Raw genomic sequence first — 16,503 nt, 5'->3', positions numbered from 1 at the left:
ATAGCTCCCATTTTTCGGTGTCCTAATGACGAAATTCGCCATATTGTTAGCGGCACCGGTTGGCGCCGAGCGGGGCTTTGAAACAAAGCGGCGCGGGCGCAGGCTGATTGCGCGCCGGTGACTTGCGCGTTACATCGCCCCAGGCTCGCCGTGAAATTGGGCACATCTTATGTACACCCACCTTTATATACCTTATAATATAAATGATAAATTAGGAGGAAAATTGTGAATTTTAAAGAATGAGTCAATCTCTGAGTGTGAAAAATTGGGGTTTTGTAGGCTTTTATTTCGTTTCATTGATGTTAGTTACGGTTAAATATTAGCGGGCAAGAAGTAGGTATGATTTATAAAAGCGCTGTAATTTTGTTACGTTGACTTTGGGTATAGAGTTTTTTATAACAAAAATAAGGGTTTACCATTAACGCTGATAACAGTTAAGATATTGACCGCATGAGAGACTTTAGTCAATTATTTCATGAAATGATTAAAAAGTAATTTCCTCATGTAGAAAATATATATCTTCCTTTAACACCAAATGAGGATCAACTGATTCTAGTAAGCCCTAAGATCTGATGAAACACATACACCTATAAATTTAAAAAATACACCTACACGATCAAGGAAAAACCGTAAGCAAACAAAAAGCAATCATCGCAGCTCCCCACTATCAATCAGACTTTCTTCTCAAATCTTTTTCTACATCATGTATAAGTTATAGGCGGTGTATCGCTTACAAAGTACGTCTTACTAATGTATTTATTGATTCAATAGTAGTTCCGCGCCCGCCACAATGCACAAACAAACAACAGTAGTTGATTGTAAAAACGTCGGTCTCTTTGTGTCCGACTAAACTGGGATGGATTTAGGTTATACGATACGAGTACGACACGATTACGATAAGGTACGTTACCCAAGACCCTTAGTAAATTCATTGTTACACAGTTTAAGGCTGAAAATATATTGAACACCTGACCAAGTATTGATTTATAAAACAAAAGATTTCATTAGGAACGTAACATACGTTCCTAATGAAATCTTTTTGCGGGGGTCGAAATGAATATCGACTTCTATAAGCTACTAATAGTCTTACTTACTCCTATAAATAATGTGTGCTACTATTCAAATTAATAAAAAGGATGATTAAAGTTAATTTGCTTTGATATTTCTTTCCCCGAGTTTAACTGTCTTGAACCTTGCCAACCATCATCATGATGATATCATAACATCATCGTATCGGCAACCATAAAAAGCTCTGATGACTATAACATTTCGCTTTATTAAACCAGATATAATACTACTTATATAAAGAACTTACATAGCTTCATTGTAATAGTTCAATATTAAAACATGTTGCTTTTATTTCCTCTCTCAATTGCTTTTATACTCGGTCATATTTGATATTTTTTGTTGTATAGAAAATCGTTGATAATTTGAAGTGGATATGAGACGTATAAGAAGTTAATGTGATTTGAACTAGCGTTAAATTAGGTAAATAAGAAGCTGTATGTAAAGTAGGTATTGCTGTCGATTGCTTCCTTGGTAGAGAACTGTATACTTATGTTGTTACTATTCTGTATGAAATCATAATAATATATGGAGATTATCAACAATTAAAATATGAACATGTAATTATAAGGCAAACTTTTATTATTATAGAAAACTACCGCGGGACTCTTCCAATAAGTTACGCTACTCTACATTCTTTCGAATCAAAATTACAACTAAAAGACTCTTTGTACCGTCCTTCAAACAATATTTTGAAACAAATTAAATTTTGATAAAAAATTTCACAGATTTTTTCCAAAAAATTTTTTCGTAGCATTGGAGTCAATTAGGATGCTCTCAAATTCATCTATTCACCTACTCCAAAACCACACACATGACAATTAAATCTCCAAACATCCACAATAAATCGAGATTGGTTTTTGTCTTTAGTAATGAGTGCATTACCATACAAATAGAATCAGCCGCGTCCCCCGTATAATTGGGTAGAGCACCCCGCTGGCCGCTTTGAACGGCCGCTTGGAGCCGCGTGGCCGCATGTACCCGCGTGGCCACTTGGACCCGCGTGGCCGCCTCGACCAATGCAATTTATACGTTACTAGCTAACGCCCGCGGCTTTGTTTGCTTGGTGATCTGGAAACGAAAGATTTATGGGAATCGGATGAACAAGTTTTAGCGAGAAATTGTGGGAAGTATGTGTTTTCGTATAATGAGACAAGGTGTAGGAAACAAATGTGCACATATTACAAGTATCTATTTGAAATTGTACTAGATATACATCCTTTATTAGAGTATTAATTCACTTTTTATGTACGTGGTTCTCTATATAGAGAATATAGAACCTGCCCTATGCATTGGAAACACTAATAAAAAAAAATACTTCAATTTCCTGATTCTTTACACTCACATTTCTTATACAATTGTATCCTACAACATATCTGATCACCTGGCATTTCATCAAACAAATCAAACTAAAATCGGTTCAGCAATTTAGAGACAGCGATACAAACAGACAATCCTTACAATCAATATTAACTTACCTACGTTAAAAGTCTGTTCGCTCCACAAATATTGGTCATCAATGATTGGATGCGTTATTTGTTTATTAGCCTGCACTTTCTATAAAAACTGTTAATTGTTTAGCTTGAGGCGCGGTGGACGATAGCCGATAGAGTCATGTTTGTTCGAGTGAATCCTAATGATTTTCAGCGATGATAATATACGTTAGTAATTGTTATTTGCGTTTGTTCGCAGTTCTTTGTTATAGAAAAGGGTCGTTGCAATTATAGTTCATTTCATAAGTATATAGAAAAGTTGTTTGTTTGTTGTTTTTAAAAAGACAACTCCCGCACTAAAAATTGCTCTTGTGTCGCGGGGACTTTTACAAACATACAAACAACGGACACAAAGCACAACCAGACCCGAAACAATTATTTGTGGATCGCACAAATAATTGCTCCGTGTGGGTAGTAGATATTGTTCTATATTACTTACTTACAAGGGCTTAACACAACCATATTTACCCCAATTTCAATTGACGTTTCGGCACAAATGCGGCTCAGAAGTACGGTGTAGTCGATTTTATTTTAAAAACTCGAGTTATTCGATCATTTTAATAACTAGAGAACATTGCTACGCAATCTGCACTTGTCGATAACTCAACTAATTCATCTCCATTTGAGTGACAAATTAAAAATATTGATTAAATAAAAAAACGGATGCGTATAAATAGCAGTTGCACCTATTTCTACACAAGCTATGACATTTACAATACTTGTTCTTGATTAACATAATATTGCAACGTCAAATAAACTCGCGATAATATTATCTATTAAATTATCTGCAATTTAAATGTCTGTCAATAGCACAATAGCAATGCAATCAAAACATTTAATAACATAATTTTCAAACAATCATTGCACCACTGTCCTTTAAAAGGACAATAAATAATTATTGAAATATTGCAATTACTTGGTACTGCATTAATATGATAATAAATAAAAGGTAGGCTGAACGAAATTTGCCTTTGCCTGAAGCGCTGCCATAGACAAGATACTAACTAGAATTTATGGCGCGTTGACAAAATTGCGGGCATAGATAAATCTGTGTTTGTTTTGTTAGGGCTTAGTACTTTGTAGACTATACACTAAAATAAGATTTGAAAGCTTCCTAAAACGATAAAATTGTCAAGTCAAGATTGAACAAGTTCCCTAAAATTTGGTTTCAGAAGTAATCTAGAAAAATGGTGGTGTATTCATATATTTTTTAACTTCATGTGTTTACCCAAAGTTAGTCTTAAATATGTACTCACTTTCCTGTCTAAGTTCAATTTACCTAATAAACGACGGTCCTTAAAATAACAGTATTTATTTTCTCATAGGTATAGGTATGTTGTGACTTTGTTGCAGCCCTGCAAAGCCTTATAAATAGAAGTGTCGATGTAGATTTATCAAAAGGTATCACGCCAACTTAATTGAGGTATAACTGGTTGAGATTAGATTCCTAGATTGACAATTTGTTTGCATATTTATCGAATGTATTATTAGATTAGTATAGATATTCAGGGTTTCATTCCTTTCTCTTATCATCAGCATAAAGATGCTTGTCCCGCGGTGAGACTGTAATAAGTCAAATTTATTTGAGTAAAAAATATCATATATAACTACTAATATTTTTGTACGAAGACAAATACAATGTGTAAAAAAATACTCACAGAGTTAAAAACTTTCTTTTCGACCTAAATCATCTTGTCATTGTTTGCAGGATTGTCTTTTCTTGTCAGGTAAATATCCTCTGAGAAACAAATCATTTCACACCTTAAAAAGCATTTTGACCGACCGACTTGATGTTAAAGATCTTTCACGCTTTTGACGAAAGGCGAATGAGTTCGTGTATCGCAATAGCTCCGATGGAATGCAACGTTAATTTGACGGTTGGACATAGAGACGTAAACATGAAAACATCACAATAATACCATCTGAAAAACTCTTGTCTAATAGCTTGTAATGTCGACTTTAATAAGAAGTTTTCTCGTGCAAGGAGCCCCTGTCTACGGTTATCATAACTCCCTTCAACTTATGTATACATCGTAGTGACACATGAAGAATTCAATTATTATAATACCGACAACTAGATATCAACTATAATTAATTCTTAAACAATTTACAAATAATACCATTTAATAACATGTTTAATTGACAAAAAACAAACAAAACATTCCATTACAATTATCTTTATTGATTTTTTACTATTCATACGACGGAGGTCGCGCTCGCCGCTTGTCTAATTATGAAAATAACGTGACACCTTCTTACGTACCGCTGCAATTATGTCAATAGAACCACCGCTCCTAATAAATAAAGCTAGCATAAGAAACTTCAACACAAGTATGCAACACATTAAGAAAATTACGACAACCGGTGTCTTTTGTAACCTTAAACACATTGCACTTATCAATAAACGCAATTAGGAACTCATTAGAACAAATCGATCGAGCGGAAAAAATCGCGTCGTAATTGACGACTAAAAAGTCGCGCGGTTGCATTTGCCCGTTCGTGGCGCGATGAGGGGCGTGCGGCTCCGCCTCCGGAGGCGTAGGGAGGGCCGCGCGAGTGCGACGGCCGAGGAGGACGGAGGACCAGTCGCCTTCACTACCGCGGAGTTACCGCGCGTTGCGCGCGATTGTCGCAAAAATTCGCGCACCACTCGCCGGCGGGGAACATACGTGTTGTCTCTATTTGTGCAACCCTATTTGCTTATCATTTGCATCCGAGTGACATAAGTCTACGCATATGCCTACTTCGGTGGTAATCCGATAAAATAAAAACACGTAACAAATCTTGTAAATAAGGAAGAAAATTGCAAGCGCTAAAAACTGTGACAAAAAAAAAAACAAAGTGGCCAGTGACTCGATTAGTGAAAAATTTGAAACTTTCTATAGAAAACAAATACTGAAATGAGTTCGAATAACGAATTGTGTAACGGACTTTCCCGCGCGGCGTGACCGAAAATGTCAAAGAAAAACAAAAGTACTGTTCGAAGTTTGAATTTGTGTGCCAAGACTGTTGAGGTAGCTTTTGAAGATGGACTTGACGACTCGCCGGGGAGACATGATCGAAGGTGGTGGGACCGAAGTACTTTCGCTGAACGGGACCGAACAGGTGTGTCGGGAACTAGTGAATGGAACGGAGGGAGGGTGTGACGTCAGCGGGGTGACGTCAGAAGTGACGCCGTCGCGGAAGACGAACTCGTTCAGTATCAGGAACCTCGTGGGTACTGAAGACTCGGATAGACCTGCCGACGGCAACGCGAACGCAAGCGATGGTAAGTGACAATTTGATTGCCAATTTCCGACTAATTGCAATTAATCGGAAAAAATAAAACAATTTTAAATTGATTTTTCCGCAATAAACTGAAATTAGTGTTAGGTAAACAATTACCGTTCCAAACGGAAAATTAAACTAATGTATTGACAGGAATTTCCTATAGTATTTTATATACTAGTAAGACATTTTAATTGCTAGACCATAATTCAAATGTAGATTTTCTACATACTTTGCTGATTACCTAAGTTTATTACCGCTAATTGTTTCGAAACACTAGAATTATAATTACTTTGATTTGAATATGCGGAATTTTTTATCATCAAATTTATTTTCCGTGGAGAATACGTCTAGAACATCAAAATTGCACAACAAACGTTTTGTGATGATAGAAAAATCTGTTTTCAGAATTTATCCAGGTTTCATTGGCAAATACAAGGTTGAAATAGTGTCATTTACATATTTTTACTTTTGACAGTACAAAAGTGACACTCATTGACATTTACGATGGGGCGTCAATCAAGCCGATTAGCCGATGACATCAATAAAATATTCTAATCGAGTTTTAAGGCTCATAAAATATTTGTTGATTACAAATTATAGACTTGATTATGTAAAAATAGAAGATTGATGTTTAAGTAGGTAAATATGTTTAGGTATATTTATAATTAAGTTATATTAGGTCGGGGGAAAAGTCTTTTCGCATTATAGTATGTATGAACTTGTAATAAAATCTCTTTGGCTTCAAGAATCACAAATGAGTACACGGTTCATTAGGTTTCCTTCAGTGAGCTGGAGAGGTACCCAAATATCGAGCTTTTTTGTGTAGAGAAAAGATTTTATTACAAGTTCAAACATACTATAATGCGAAAAGACTTTTTCCCCGACCTAATATTTAAACACGGCTGTTAAACTGCTGGGCAAGGGTCTCCCGGAATGGTGGAGGGGTTAGACCTTGAGAACTCCACGCTGGTAAAATTCAGGTTGGAGACTATGCATTCTTTCAAAAACTGTAAAAACTCTAAGAGTTATGGGTTTCTGGGGTTTGGAAGGTTTCATCACAGGGGTTTTTTACAAAGGTTTAATTTGGGTAGACTCAGAGCCATCTATCGAACTAAATTTGAAGCTCTACATTTTTTATTCCTTTTTGTTCTAAAATGGATAGTTGCGGCCAGTTGCAATGTGAATTGAAACCGTTGTAGATATCTTACAGTATTAAATAAATGCTTTTGTTTGACCAGAGAACTCCACTCTGTTATGCAAAGGAAATAGGTATTAATTAATTTTTGCAGTCTATTTTTAATTAATTATTTAAATATTTTTCCTAATTGTTAATAGATCAATGCCTTGTTACTGGCTAGTAATTAAAATTATCTACATAAATGATGTAAATGCTTACAGACGGACAGCTTATCTTCTAAAATACATATATATAAAGACAAACTGAATAAATTTTACTACGCCATTTACACCATCTAAAACAGTAGGAAATTAATTTGAATATTGGTTATTTAATTTTATTATCAAGTATTTTCCTAATAAAAGTTGTTTGAGAATTAACTTACTAAATACCTTCTTGTTAAGACGGTCATTACGCCGTTACTACTCTATGCAACTATGTGTATTATTTGCTACACGAAATATTTGAAATTATTTTATAGGGAGTGAATAAACTATTTTTATCCTATCCAAATGATGTTATTATACCCTTATAATATTATAAATACTCAATTTTGTGAGGATAAAATGTATGTTTGTAACTAGCTCTCAAGCAAAAACTACTAGACGGTTGTTAATAAATTTGGTACAAGGATAGTTAATATTTTATTTTGTTAATATTAATGTATTCTACATTTAATACATAAAATACTTTCTCCCGGGGCCTATTTCGCGAAACAGAATATAAATACTTGTGTTGTTAACACAAATAGTCAGCACTAATATTTACACTTGTAAATGTACACAAAAGTAATTCTTAATGCCTTAAATATTTTAAAATAAAACAGAAACAAACAAATGAAACTCCTTTTATAACTGAACAACATAAACAAAGTCGGTAACGGGTCCACAAAGGGTCGCACCGTTCACTCCGAACCCTGTGGGTTATAAAGGCACCGAGCTTAGCAGGGGGTTGATCACAATATTTTATTAATATCGTGTAAATAGCTTACTATATTATAATAACTTTGGGAAAGTTATTAGGTTTTGTTAACTGCAATTAGAGACTTGCATACCTGAGAGTTCTTGACAGTTCTTGAAGGTATGCAAAGTCTCTAATCCGCAATTGGCCAGCGTGGTGAACTCAAAGCCTAACCTCTCCCTCATTACGGGAGGAGTGTTCAGCAGTGGGATATTAATGGAGTAAATTTAATTAGGGACTGAGTGATGTTTTTAAAGTTTTTAAACTATTGTGGCTTGTGCAAATAAAACTAAAATGCTAAGCGGGAATTAAAACAATGAGAATTTTAAAGGTTACACTTCTTATCGACTTAGTCATGAAAAGACTGGCAGTAAGTTTTAGCAGCCTAATGAGTATGCAATAAACCTATACGCTAGTACAAACACGTGTCCAGTTTAAAAACGTACAATAAAATAAATTGAATAAACTACTTGAATTAAATGAATTCACTTCATCGAAAATAATCTAAAAATATTTGAACGATTTGTTATTTTCGGCGCTCGTTGATGTCTTTAACTTGTGAAAGTAATTGAAGCGACCTTACTCATAGGCTATTTACTTATTCATTGAATTTCTTGAAAATAATAGGTTTCATGTACATTTTTATAGCCTCTATATATTTACACCCACTATGTTTTGATAGATGGCGACCCTTTTACCATATAATACCTGTCCCTTTACTATAATATAGACTCCGGGCTACTGTTGAGAATATTTATAATGGCACTTGAGACCTCCTGAACAGTCACATACAGTCTACAAAGGCGACTTTTTATATTTCAAGAGTATCTACAGGTTTAATTTAGTCTGCTGAAGAGCTTTTAAGTACTATAGAAGCTTAAAAAAATATTTAAAACCTAACACAAAGCTCAAAGCTGTTTCCTAAAGCCTTCAATCGAAAATAGGCTGTTATATCGTTCTTATTATTGCTAATGTACTTAGAAGAAGAGTGTAGTACCTGTAGTAAGAACCTATACAGTTACTCAAATATAAAGAAAGTTCTAGCAAAACTATTTTTGTATTTGTGACGTCACGTGAGTATTTAAGCGCTATACCATTTGTTTTAAACGCATCGCTAGCTATGCGTAGGTCAAAGGTAAAAATAACACTTAATGACTGGAACTATAGGGACTCTGTTTCCTACACTGTAGGGTTTCACTGTTTCCTACAGGTTGCTACACCTAGGTACTATCGAGTACTGAAGTTTAGACAAAGTAAATAACTTCTGATCAGATTTTCATACAATTTTTAAAATAAGTACTTTTTACATCAATAAATTTTCTGCATATTGTATTGTCACAACATTAGTCATCCTGTAATTAATATGCTATTTTAACAAGAGTCATTTCGTTTGCTTTCTTGTCTTTTTTGTATCAGAGCATACTTAACAATTCAAAAACCTATCTTTAATGTAACATCCCAAGGAACATTATATCACAAAATACTCTAAACATCGAATAGAATCATTCCACACAAGCAACAAACAACACATATTCGTCTATACATATGCATATTAAGGTGCGAGCACAATGCACTGGCAGGTGCGCAGTAGTAAGGCTATTTCCTTACCGCTAGTAGTAGTGTGAAAAGCAGCTGATACCCTTATATTGTATTAACTTGCACGCTTTATAGGTGTTCCATGGGCTTGTGATACACGATTTTAAACTATCATAAAGATGCTAAGGTTTATGTTCGTTAGTACGATTTAGACAAAATATACGGAAGAAAGAATTAGTGCGTTGAGTGAGCATTGTAGCCCCTTTAAAACTGATTGTAGACTAATTTTAATATCAAAAAGTTTTTTCCCGACAAAATGCCGTAAGCGCCATTACAATCATGGAACTTACGCGTTCTTTGTCAACGGGTATTTTGTCAGCGGGCTACAAAAGCCTAGTAAAACATAAGTATTAATTATATACTATTTAAAGTATTATCAAAGTATGTGTGGAGTTCTATAATGCTGTAAAATTGACACGCTCCTAGGAGTCAAATAAAATACATTAATTTCAACTATAATAGTATCTTGACATAATCCTGGAAGTAAAAGTCAGTAACTGCAAAAAATGATTACTACTTACTACAAACAATAGCCTTAAATCATCTCTATGTATGTTAGAAATGTTTTTAAAATAAGTCAATCGTTAAAATATTGTATTCTTTAGAAAAATACATCTAGGTACTATTAAACAACTAGGTATATTCAAAATGGACGGCGCATCGGATATCGTACTGATATTTTTAATTAAATAGCCTTACAAAGTCTCACAACCGTTCCATGGGCTGGCTATCACCATATTTGTATAGTACACAATTCTAAAGTTGTTTTCATAAAACCTTCACACTTCCCTTATAAAAGAATTACCTATATTATGTATTAATAAAATACGAGCATTACGTGTTTGATATATTTATTGACAGAGAATGCCAAATCGTTATATGATTAATATATGGCATCTACCATAGAGTAGAAGGAGTTTAGGTGGAGTTTAGGTTCACCACATTTCTCCCCTCCTAACCTCTTAGCTGTTCTGAATATAAGATGCAGCCAACACCTGGTTGAGGTGTCGGCGCCAGACATCGCCGTTGTCGGTGCGGATCTCGTAATGAAGTCGGCCTAGACGTCTTGTGATAGTACCAAACTGCCAACGGTGCGAAGCACTCGTGTAGTCACGGGCCTGTACACGTTCGCCGACTTCCAACTGTCTGACCTTGATCTCTTGATGTTTTGATGTAGTTTCCTTATGGGTGTTTAGAAACATGCAGTGTAATGCTGTTCGAACTTCTCTTCCAAACATTAACTGATAAGGTGTCTGACCATTCAAGTTTGGTGTCCGTCTGAGGCGAGTTTTTACCATAACAAGTTTCTCTTGAAGATTACCCCTTTCTCCCTCTAAGCTTCGTAAGATTCTCTTGACTGTTTGTACGTATCGTTCAGCTTGTCCATTGGTTGCAGGGTGGTATGGAGCAGAGGTTTTGTGCGAAATCATACAGTCTTTTAGAAATTTTTCGAACTCTCCCGATACGAATTGTCGGCCATTGTCTGAGACAAGGAGTAGAGGTGTTCCATAGGTGCAAAATAGTTCTTTCAATTTTTGGATGCACCAAGAGCTTGTCGTTGATTTAGTAGGTATAATCTCTGTCCATTTCGAAAATGCGTCTACAACTATTAAAAGATAGTATCCGTAAACAGGTCCGGCAAAATCAATATGAAGCCTTTGCCAGGGGCCCTTTGGGTGTTCCCAGTGGTGTAGTGGTGCTTTCTCTGGTTCATTTTGTTGTAATCTACATGTTCTACAGGACTTAACTTTTGTTTCGATATCATTGTCAATTCCTTTCCAGTATACAAAACTGCGGGCCAGTAGCTTCATTTTCACAATGCCCGGGTGACCGAGGTGTAGTTCGTCCAGCACTCGTTCGCGTAATGTTTTTGGGATTAAGACTCGCGTTCCTCTTAGTATACATCCATCTTGTAAAGTAAATTCATTATCATTGTAACCGAGCGTTTTAAGTGATCGGCCAGTTTGTAATGCGAGTACTAATGGTGTATAATCGGAATCAATACTTGTCTCTTTCGCTATGATATTTGGGTTGACATCAATGGTATGTATTTGTTGAAGTTGAAAGCTGTAATTCTGGTCCATTTTGTTTGCCTTTGTGTTTTCTACTGGGAACCTGGATAGGTAATCTGCATTTGAGTTGTTAGGCGAAGTTCTGTATTCAATGTTGTAGTCAAATCCAGATAAGAAATGAGCGTAGTGGAATAATCGCATTGTACTCATTGCTGGTAACGTTTGATGTGGGTGGAAAATTATTGTCAGTGGTTTATGGTCTGTCACTAGGATAAATTTTCTACCGTAACAATAATAAAAGAACTTCTTCAATCCCCAGTATATGGCAGTAGCTTCTTTGTCAATTTGGCTGTACTTCTTCTCGCTATCCGATAGTGTTCTGGAAGCGAATGCTATCGGTCTTTCTGATCCATCTGGGAGTCTATGTGACAGTACTGCTCCGATTCCCAGTGGAGATGCGTCTGTTGCAAGAACCAAGGGCCTCTTGGGATCAAAATGTATAAGTACTCTTTCGCTTAGAATTTCTTTTTTAATGTGTATAAAGCTCTGTTCGCATTCTGTAGACCATCGAAAACTAGATTCTTTCTTGAGTAAGTTGTTCAGTGGATTCGTGATCGATGATAGGTTGGGTATAAATTTGTTGTAAAAATTTGCCATTCCAAGAAATGTCCTCAATTCTGCGGTGTTGACTGGGCGTTTTGTTTTAATTATTGCGTTAATCTTTTCTCTGTTTTTGTGTAGACCTTCTTTGTCGATAGTGTGTCCCAAATAGTCGATGCTTGTTTTGAAAAAGTGGCACTTATTTTTGTTTACTCGTAGGTTACTTTCTTTTAGTTTGTCTAACACGAGCTTAAGTCTCTGTAGTAATTGTTCTTTGTTGATGCCTTGAATGATGATGTCATCAAAGAAACATTTTACACCTTCGAGATCTTGAAGGAGTTTATCCATAAATTTCTGCCAAAGGCTCGGCGCGACCTTAACGCCGAACATTAGGCGGTTCACCTTAAAAGTGCCTCGATGCGTACTTAGTGTTTGTAGCATTGCGCTTTCTTCATCCATTGTCATGTTGAGATATGCCTGGGTGATGTCGAGTGTACAGAATAGTTTACCTCCGTTCATCTCTGCAAATATATCTTCTATCATAGGTATTGGATATTGTTCATCTTGTATGACTTTATTTAGTGTAACTTTATAATCAGCGCACAATCGGATACTCCCATTCGGTTTGACAACTGGTACCACTGGAGTACCCCAATCAGAGTGGTCGACTTTCGTGATGACACCCTGTTTGCATAGTCGCTCGATCTCTTCATCCACTTTGGTTTTTAAAGCGTACGGTATTCTACGTGGTTTGATAAAAATTGGTCTTGTGTTTTCTTGTAGATTTAGGTGTCCTCTGTAATTGGGTATTTCGCCTAAGTCGGATCGAAATACTGATGTCTTGTAAAGTTCCAAAAGCTGGTCTAATTCTAGATTTTCTGATTGCTGTAAAGTTTTTATATCTGCTAAATTTAGAGTTTCGAGTTCTTTCATCCAACTCCGGCCAAAAACGGGGTCAACGTTGTTGTTGATGAGGTATAATTTACCGTGGAATTCTTTTCCTTGGCATCTGCATTGAACGTATGCAACACCTGCAGGTTCGATTACTTCGCCGGTATATGTTTTGAGTTTTATATTAGTTTTAAAGATTCTTTTGCCGATTTTCAATTTTCTGTAGTCTCGTAATGACATAGAAGTAAGTGTGGCTCCAGTGTCAAATTCCATTTTTATCTTAGCATGTTCAATGTGTACCGTTATCATGTATTTTTCGGATGTTTCACCAGATATAACATTAATATCATTCCATTCATCATCATCGCTTATCGCTGAGTCGTTTAATTGATTTATATCCGGTGTAGTCTTACTGGGCTTCGCATCTGAGCGCCGTTGTAGACACACACTAGCTAAGTGTCCGACCTTCTTGCATTTATAGCATGTTATGTTTATAGCGCTACATTTCTTGGTTTCGTGATTTAAACCACAGCGGAAACATTTCCCTTTTAAATCTCTTGGTGTGATTCCTCTAAAAGGAGATTTTTTTGAATTATTGTAGGAATCAGTGGAAATTTTATTGATATTGTCACTACTTGGTTGTTCATTCGGAAGCATTGATGTATTTTCTGCTTTACTCATTTCAATAGATGTTGCAATCTGTGTCAGGTGTTTAAATGTACATACTGTTCGGTCTTGTAAAATTTTTGTACGTGCGTCGCTATCTTTCAATCCTCTTATGAGTTGAAGAGATAAAAAGCTTTCTGAAATGTTTTTCTGGCAGTGTTGACATTTAAATTCGCAGTTGGTAGTGAGCTTTTTTAAATCTGCGGCGTATTGCGCTACTGTTTCATCCGATTTTTGAGTTCTCGATATAAATTTATGTTGTAGAACCCATTTGCTAGGTTTTGGGTCTAAGTAGTCGTCAAGTGTTTCAGTAATTTCGTTAAATGTCTTATTCAATGGTTCGTCTGGTGCTATTAAATCACATAATTTTTCATGGAGTTCTGGTGATAATGTAGACAGAAGAATATTTGTCTTCATGTGGGGCTCAGTAATTTCATTAAGTCTAAAGTACACTTCCAGACGTTTTTTAAAGTTATTGAACGTTTCTGATTCATGTAAAGGATTAAATTGTATTTTTGGTATAATCTTATGGTATTGGTATATTCTATGTTGGTCTTCCTGTCGCTGACCTTGAATAATGGTTTTTTTTGTTAAAAGTTTTGATACTAAAATAGTGTGAAGTTCTTCGAATTCGTAGCCGTAATTTTGTTCGTGTAAATACGCTGTTTCATCGTTATCATCTATGGTTTTGTTTTCTATCTTCTCTTGTAACTCTCGCAGTGCTGTTATGGTGTCCTTCAAGGCTGCGGAGCGAGCGGTGATGTCCTCGTCAGACATCGTCGCCCTCTGCTCGATGTAGGTATCGAGTCTGGTGAGCATCCCACGTAGGGTGCTCCGTTTTTTACGTAGCTTTTCCATTTAGGTTCAGTTTTTCCTCGTCGCCAATATTATGTATTAATAAAATACGAGCATTACGTGTTTGATATATTTATTGACAGAGAATGCCAAATCGTTATATGATTAATATATGGCATCTACCATAGAGTAGAAGGAGTTTAGGTGGAGTTTAGGTTCACCACAACCTACGTTTAATTTATTAAGACGATCACTTTTCAAGGTAAATATTAATTTCCATCTGTTTCGATGTAAATGGTTATTGACACAATTATACTCTCTTCCTAGTACAGTCGAGGGCAATAACTTATGATCATTGACAGGCCTTTATCATACGATATGCGTTATAAATTTGTTTTATTTTAATTAATTAATTAAAAAAGAAGTAACCACAGTATATTTTGGTACTCGTAAATTAACTAGGAATTCGCGTCCCTGCGTGCCAAGTTGGTGGAAATCAAATGGATAAGTGTAATAAAAATCTCTATATCAAAGACATAAATGTTACAACACACTTTAATATTAGTTTCGAATATAAATTATAGTAATATCACATCGTATTTTAATGCCCACGACTGTACAAGCAATACATAATTTAAACAAGTACATAAAACAAATTATTACGATTTACATACTTGCAAGTTAATGTCCACAATTATTATACGTTCATCATAGTTCATAATAAAATAACAGATGATATCATAACTACAAGTGATTTTATTGCGCTTTTATGAGCTCTATAACCATAAAATATACAATGTTGGAAACAATTAGAAACATACTTTGCATACGTTGTGAGGAGTGACGTCATCACTTGGTAGAATGTTTATACCAGACTTTGCAAAATGGAATAATCGATTTTATTGATTCATGTTTATTCTATAAATGGTTATATTCAAACTGCAGCGTATGGTCACTTAATCTATAGTTGATCCGATCTAAGGCGCTATCATGTATGTCAGTTGACAACTAGTTTACCTCAAATTGATGGTCACTATTTAGTACATTGCTGATTTGACGTAACGTGTTAGTATATTAACATATTTATTAAATGTACTGAAGGACCTTTTGTTAATGACCATTTTAAATGTACGTTTGCTAAAATAAAATAACTAAATGTTAAAGTCCAAGTGCAAGGTAATAGAAATAATAGTTTTTACTTCTAGTTAGCAAAGGAAATGGCTCAATTTACGTTTGTAGTTTTCAAAGAACTCTTTTAAAGGCTACACTAGGTTTTTAAATGTGTAATGTTAGTGTTGATGCAGTAACTAGTTTTAATTCTATTATATATTTTTTGTTTGAACATAATCGTATATTTCTAACGTAGTGAATTTAGTATACTTTTTTAACCTTTCCCTGATATGCATGTAAATATAGAATAACAGTTCATCGAAATACACCCATATCAAATACGTGAAGAAACCAAAATACGAGCTACTCTACTTAGAACAAAGCAATTTAAAAACTGATAGCAGTTTGCATCATTTAGGAATCAAAACTGAGATTTCTAGATGTGCTCTAGTAACGTAAGCTAAATATAAAATCTTAAAAAAGCTGAAATCTTAATGGCATGCTTCATTTGTGAATAGAAACCGAGACTTCGAGAACTGCACAATAAGTCATATGTAACGTGAGCTAAATATATTCAAAGCTCCTAAAACAATTAGCATGTAGGGTATATAAAACGATTGCATGAAATATAATTTTAATATTTTACGACACACTAAACCATTTATTTGCAACAAACATCATTTGGTATAAATTACGATGACCCATTTCGATATAATTTATCTTTGTTGGCACATATACTAAAGTTTATTTACTTTATTGATGCAAAATGTACTAATAAACAACAATTAGGAGATATAGACAACACATGGCTTATTTCAAATCAATAAATATTTTTTATTACTTACTTGTATATGTCGTAGAACTCGTA

The 16,503-nt window shown here is 35.0% G+C and overlaps 1 protein-coding gene across 1 annotated transcript in view; it reads left to right on the top strand.

Annotated features, from left to right (window-relative positions):
• Window positions 1–5,143: 5,143 nt before the first annotated feature.
• LOC142987226 (homeobox protein ARX-like) overlaps window positions 5,144–16,503 on the top strand; it is a 78,330-nt gene continuing 66,970 nt past the window's right edge. Inside the window, exon 1 of the mRNA XM_076135847.1 lies at window positions 5,144–5,826. Coding sequence (XP_075991962.1) covers window positions 5,586–5,826 — 241 coding nt within the window. The 5' untranslated portion in view covers window positions 5,144–5,585. The remainder of the gene's footprint in view (window positions 5,827–16,503) is intronic.

Source organism: Anticarsia gemmatalis, chromosome 3 (genome assembly GCF_050436995.1).
Source record: "Anticarsia gemmatalis isolate Benzon Research Colony breed Stoneville strain chromosome 3, ilAntGemm2 primary, whole genome shotgun sequence".
NCBI lineage: Eukaryota > Metazoa > Arthropoda > Insecta > Lepidoptera > Erebidae > Anticarsia > Anticarsia gemmatalis.
This window is presented reverse-complemented; position numbering and strand designations above follow the sequence as displayed.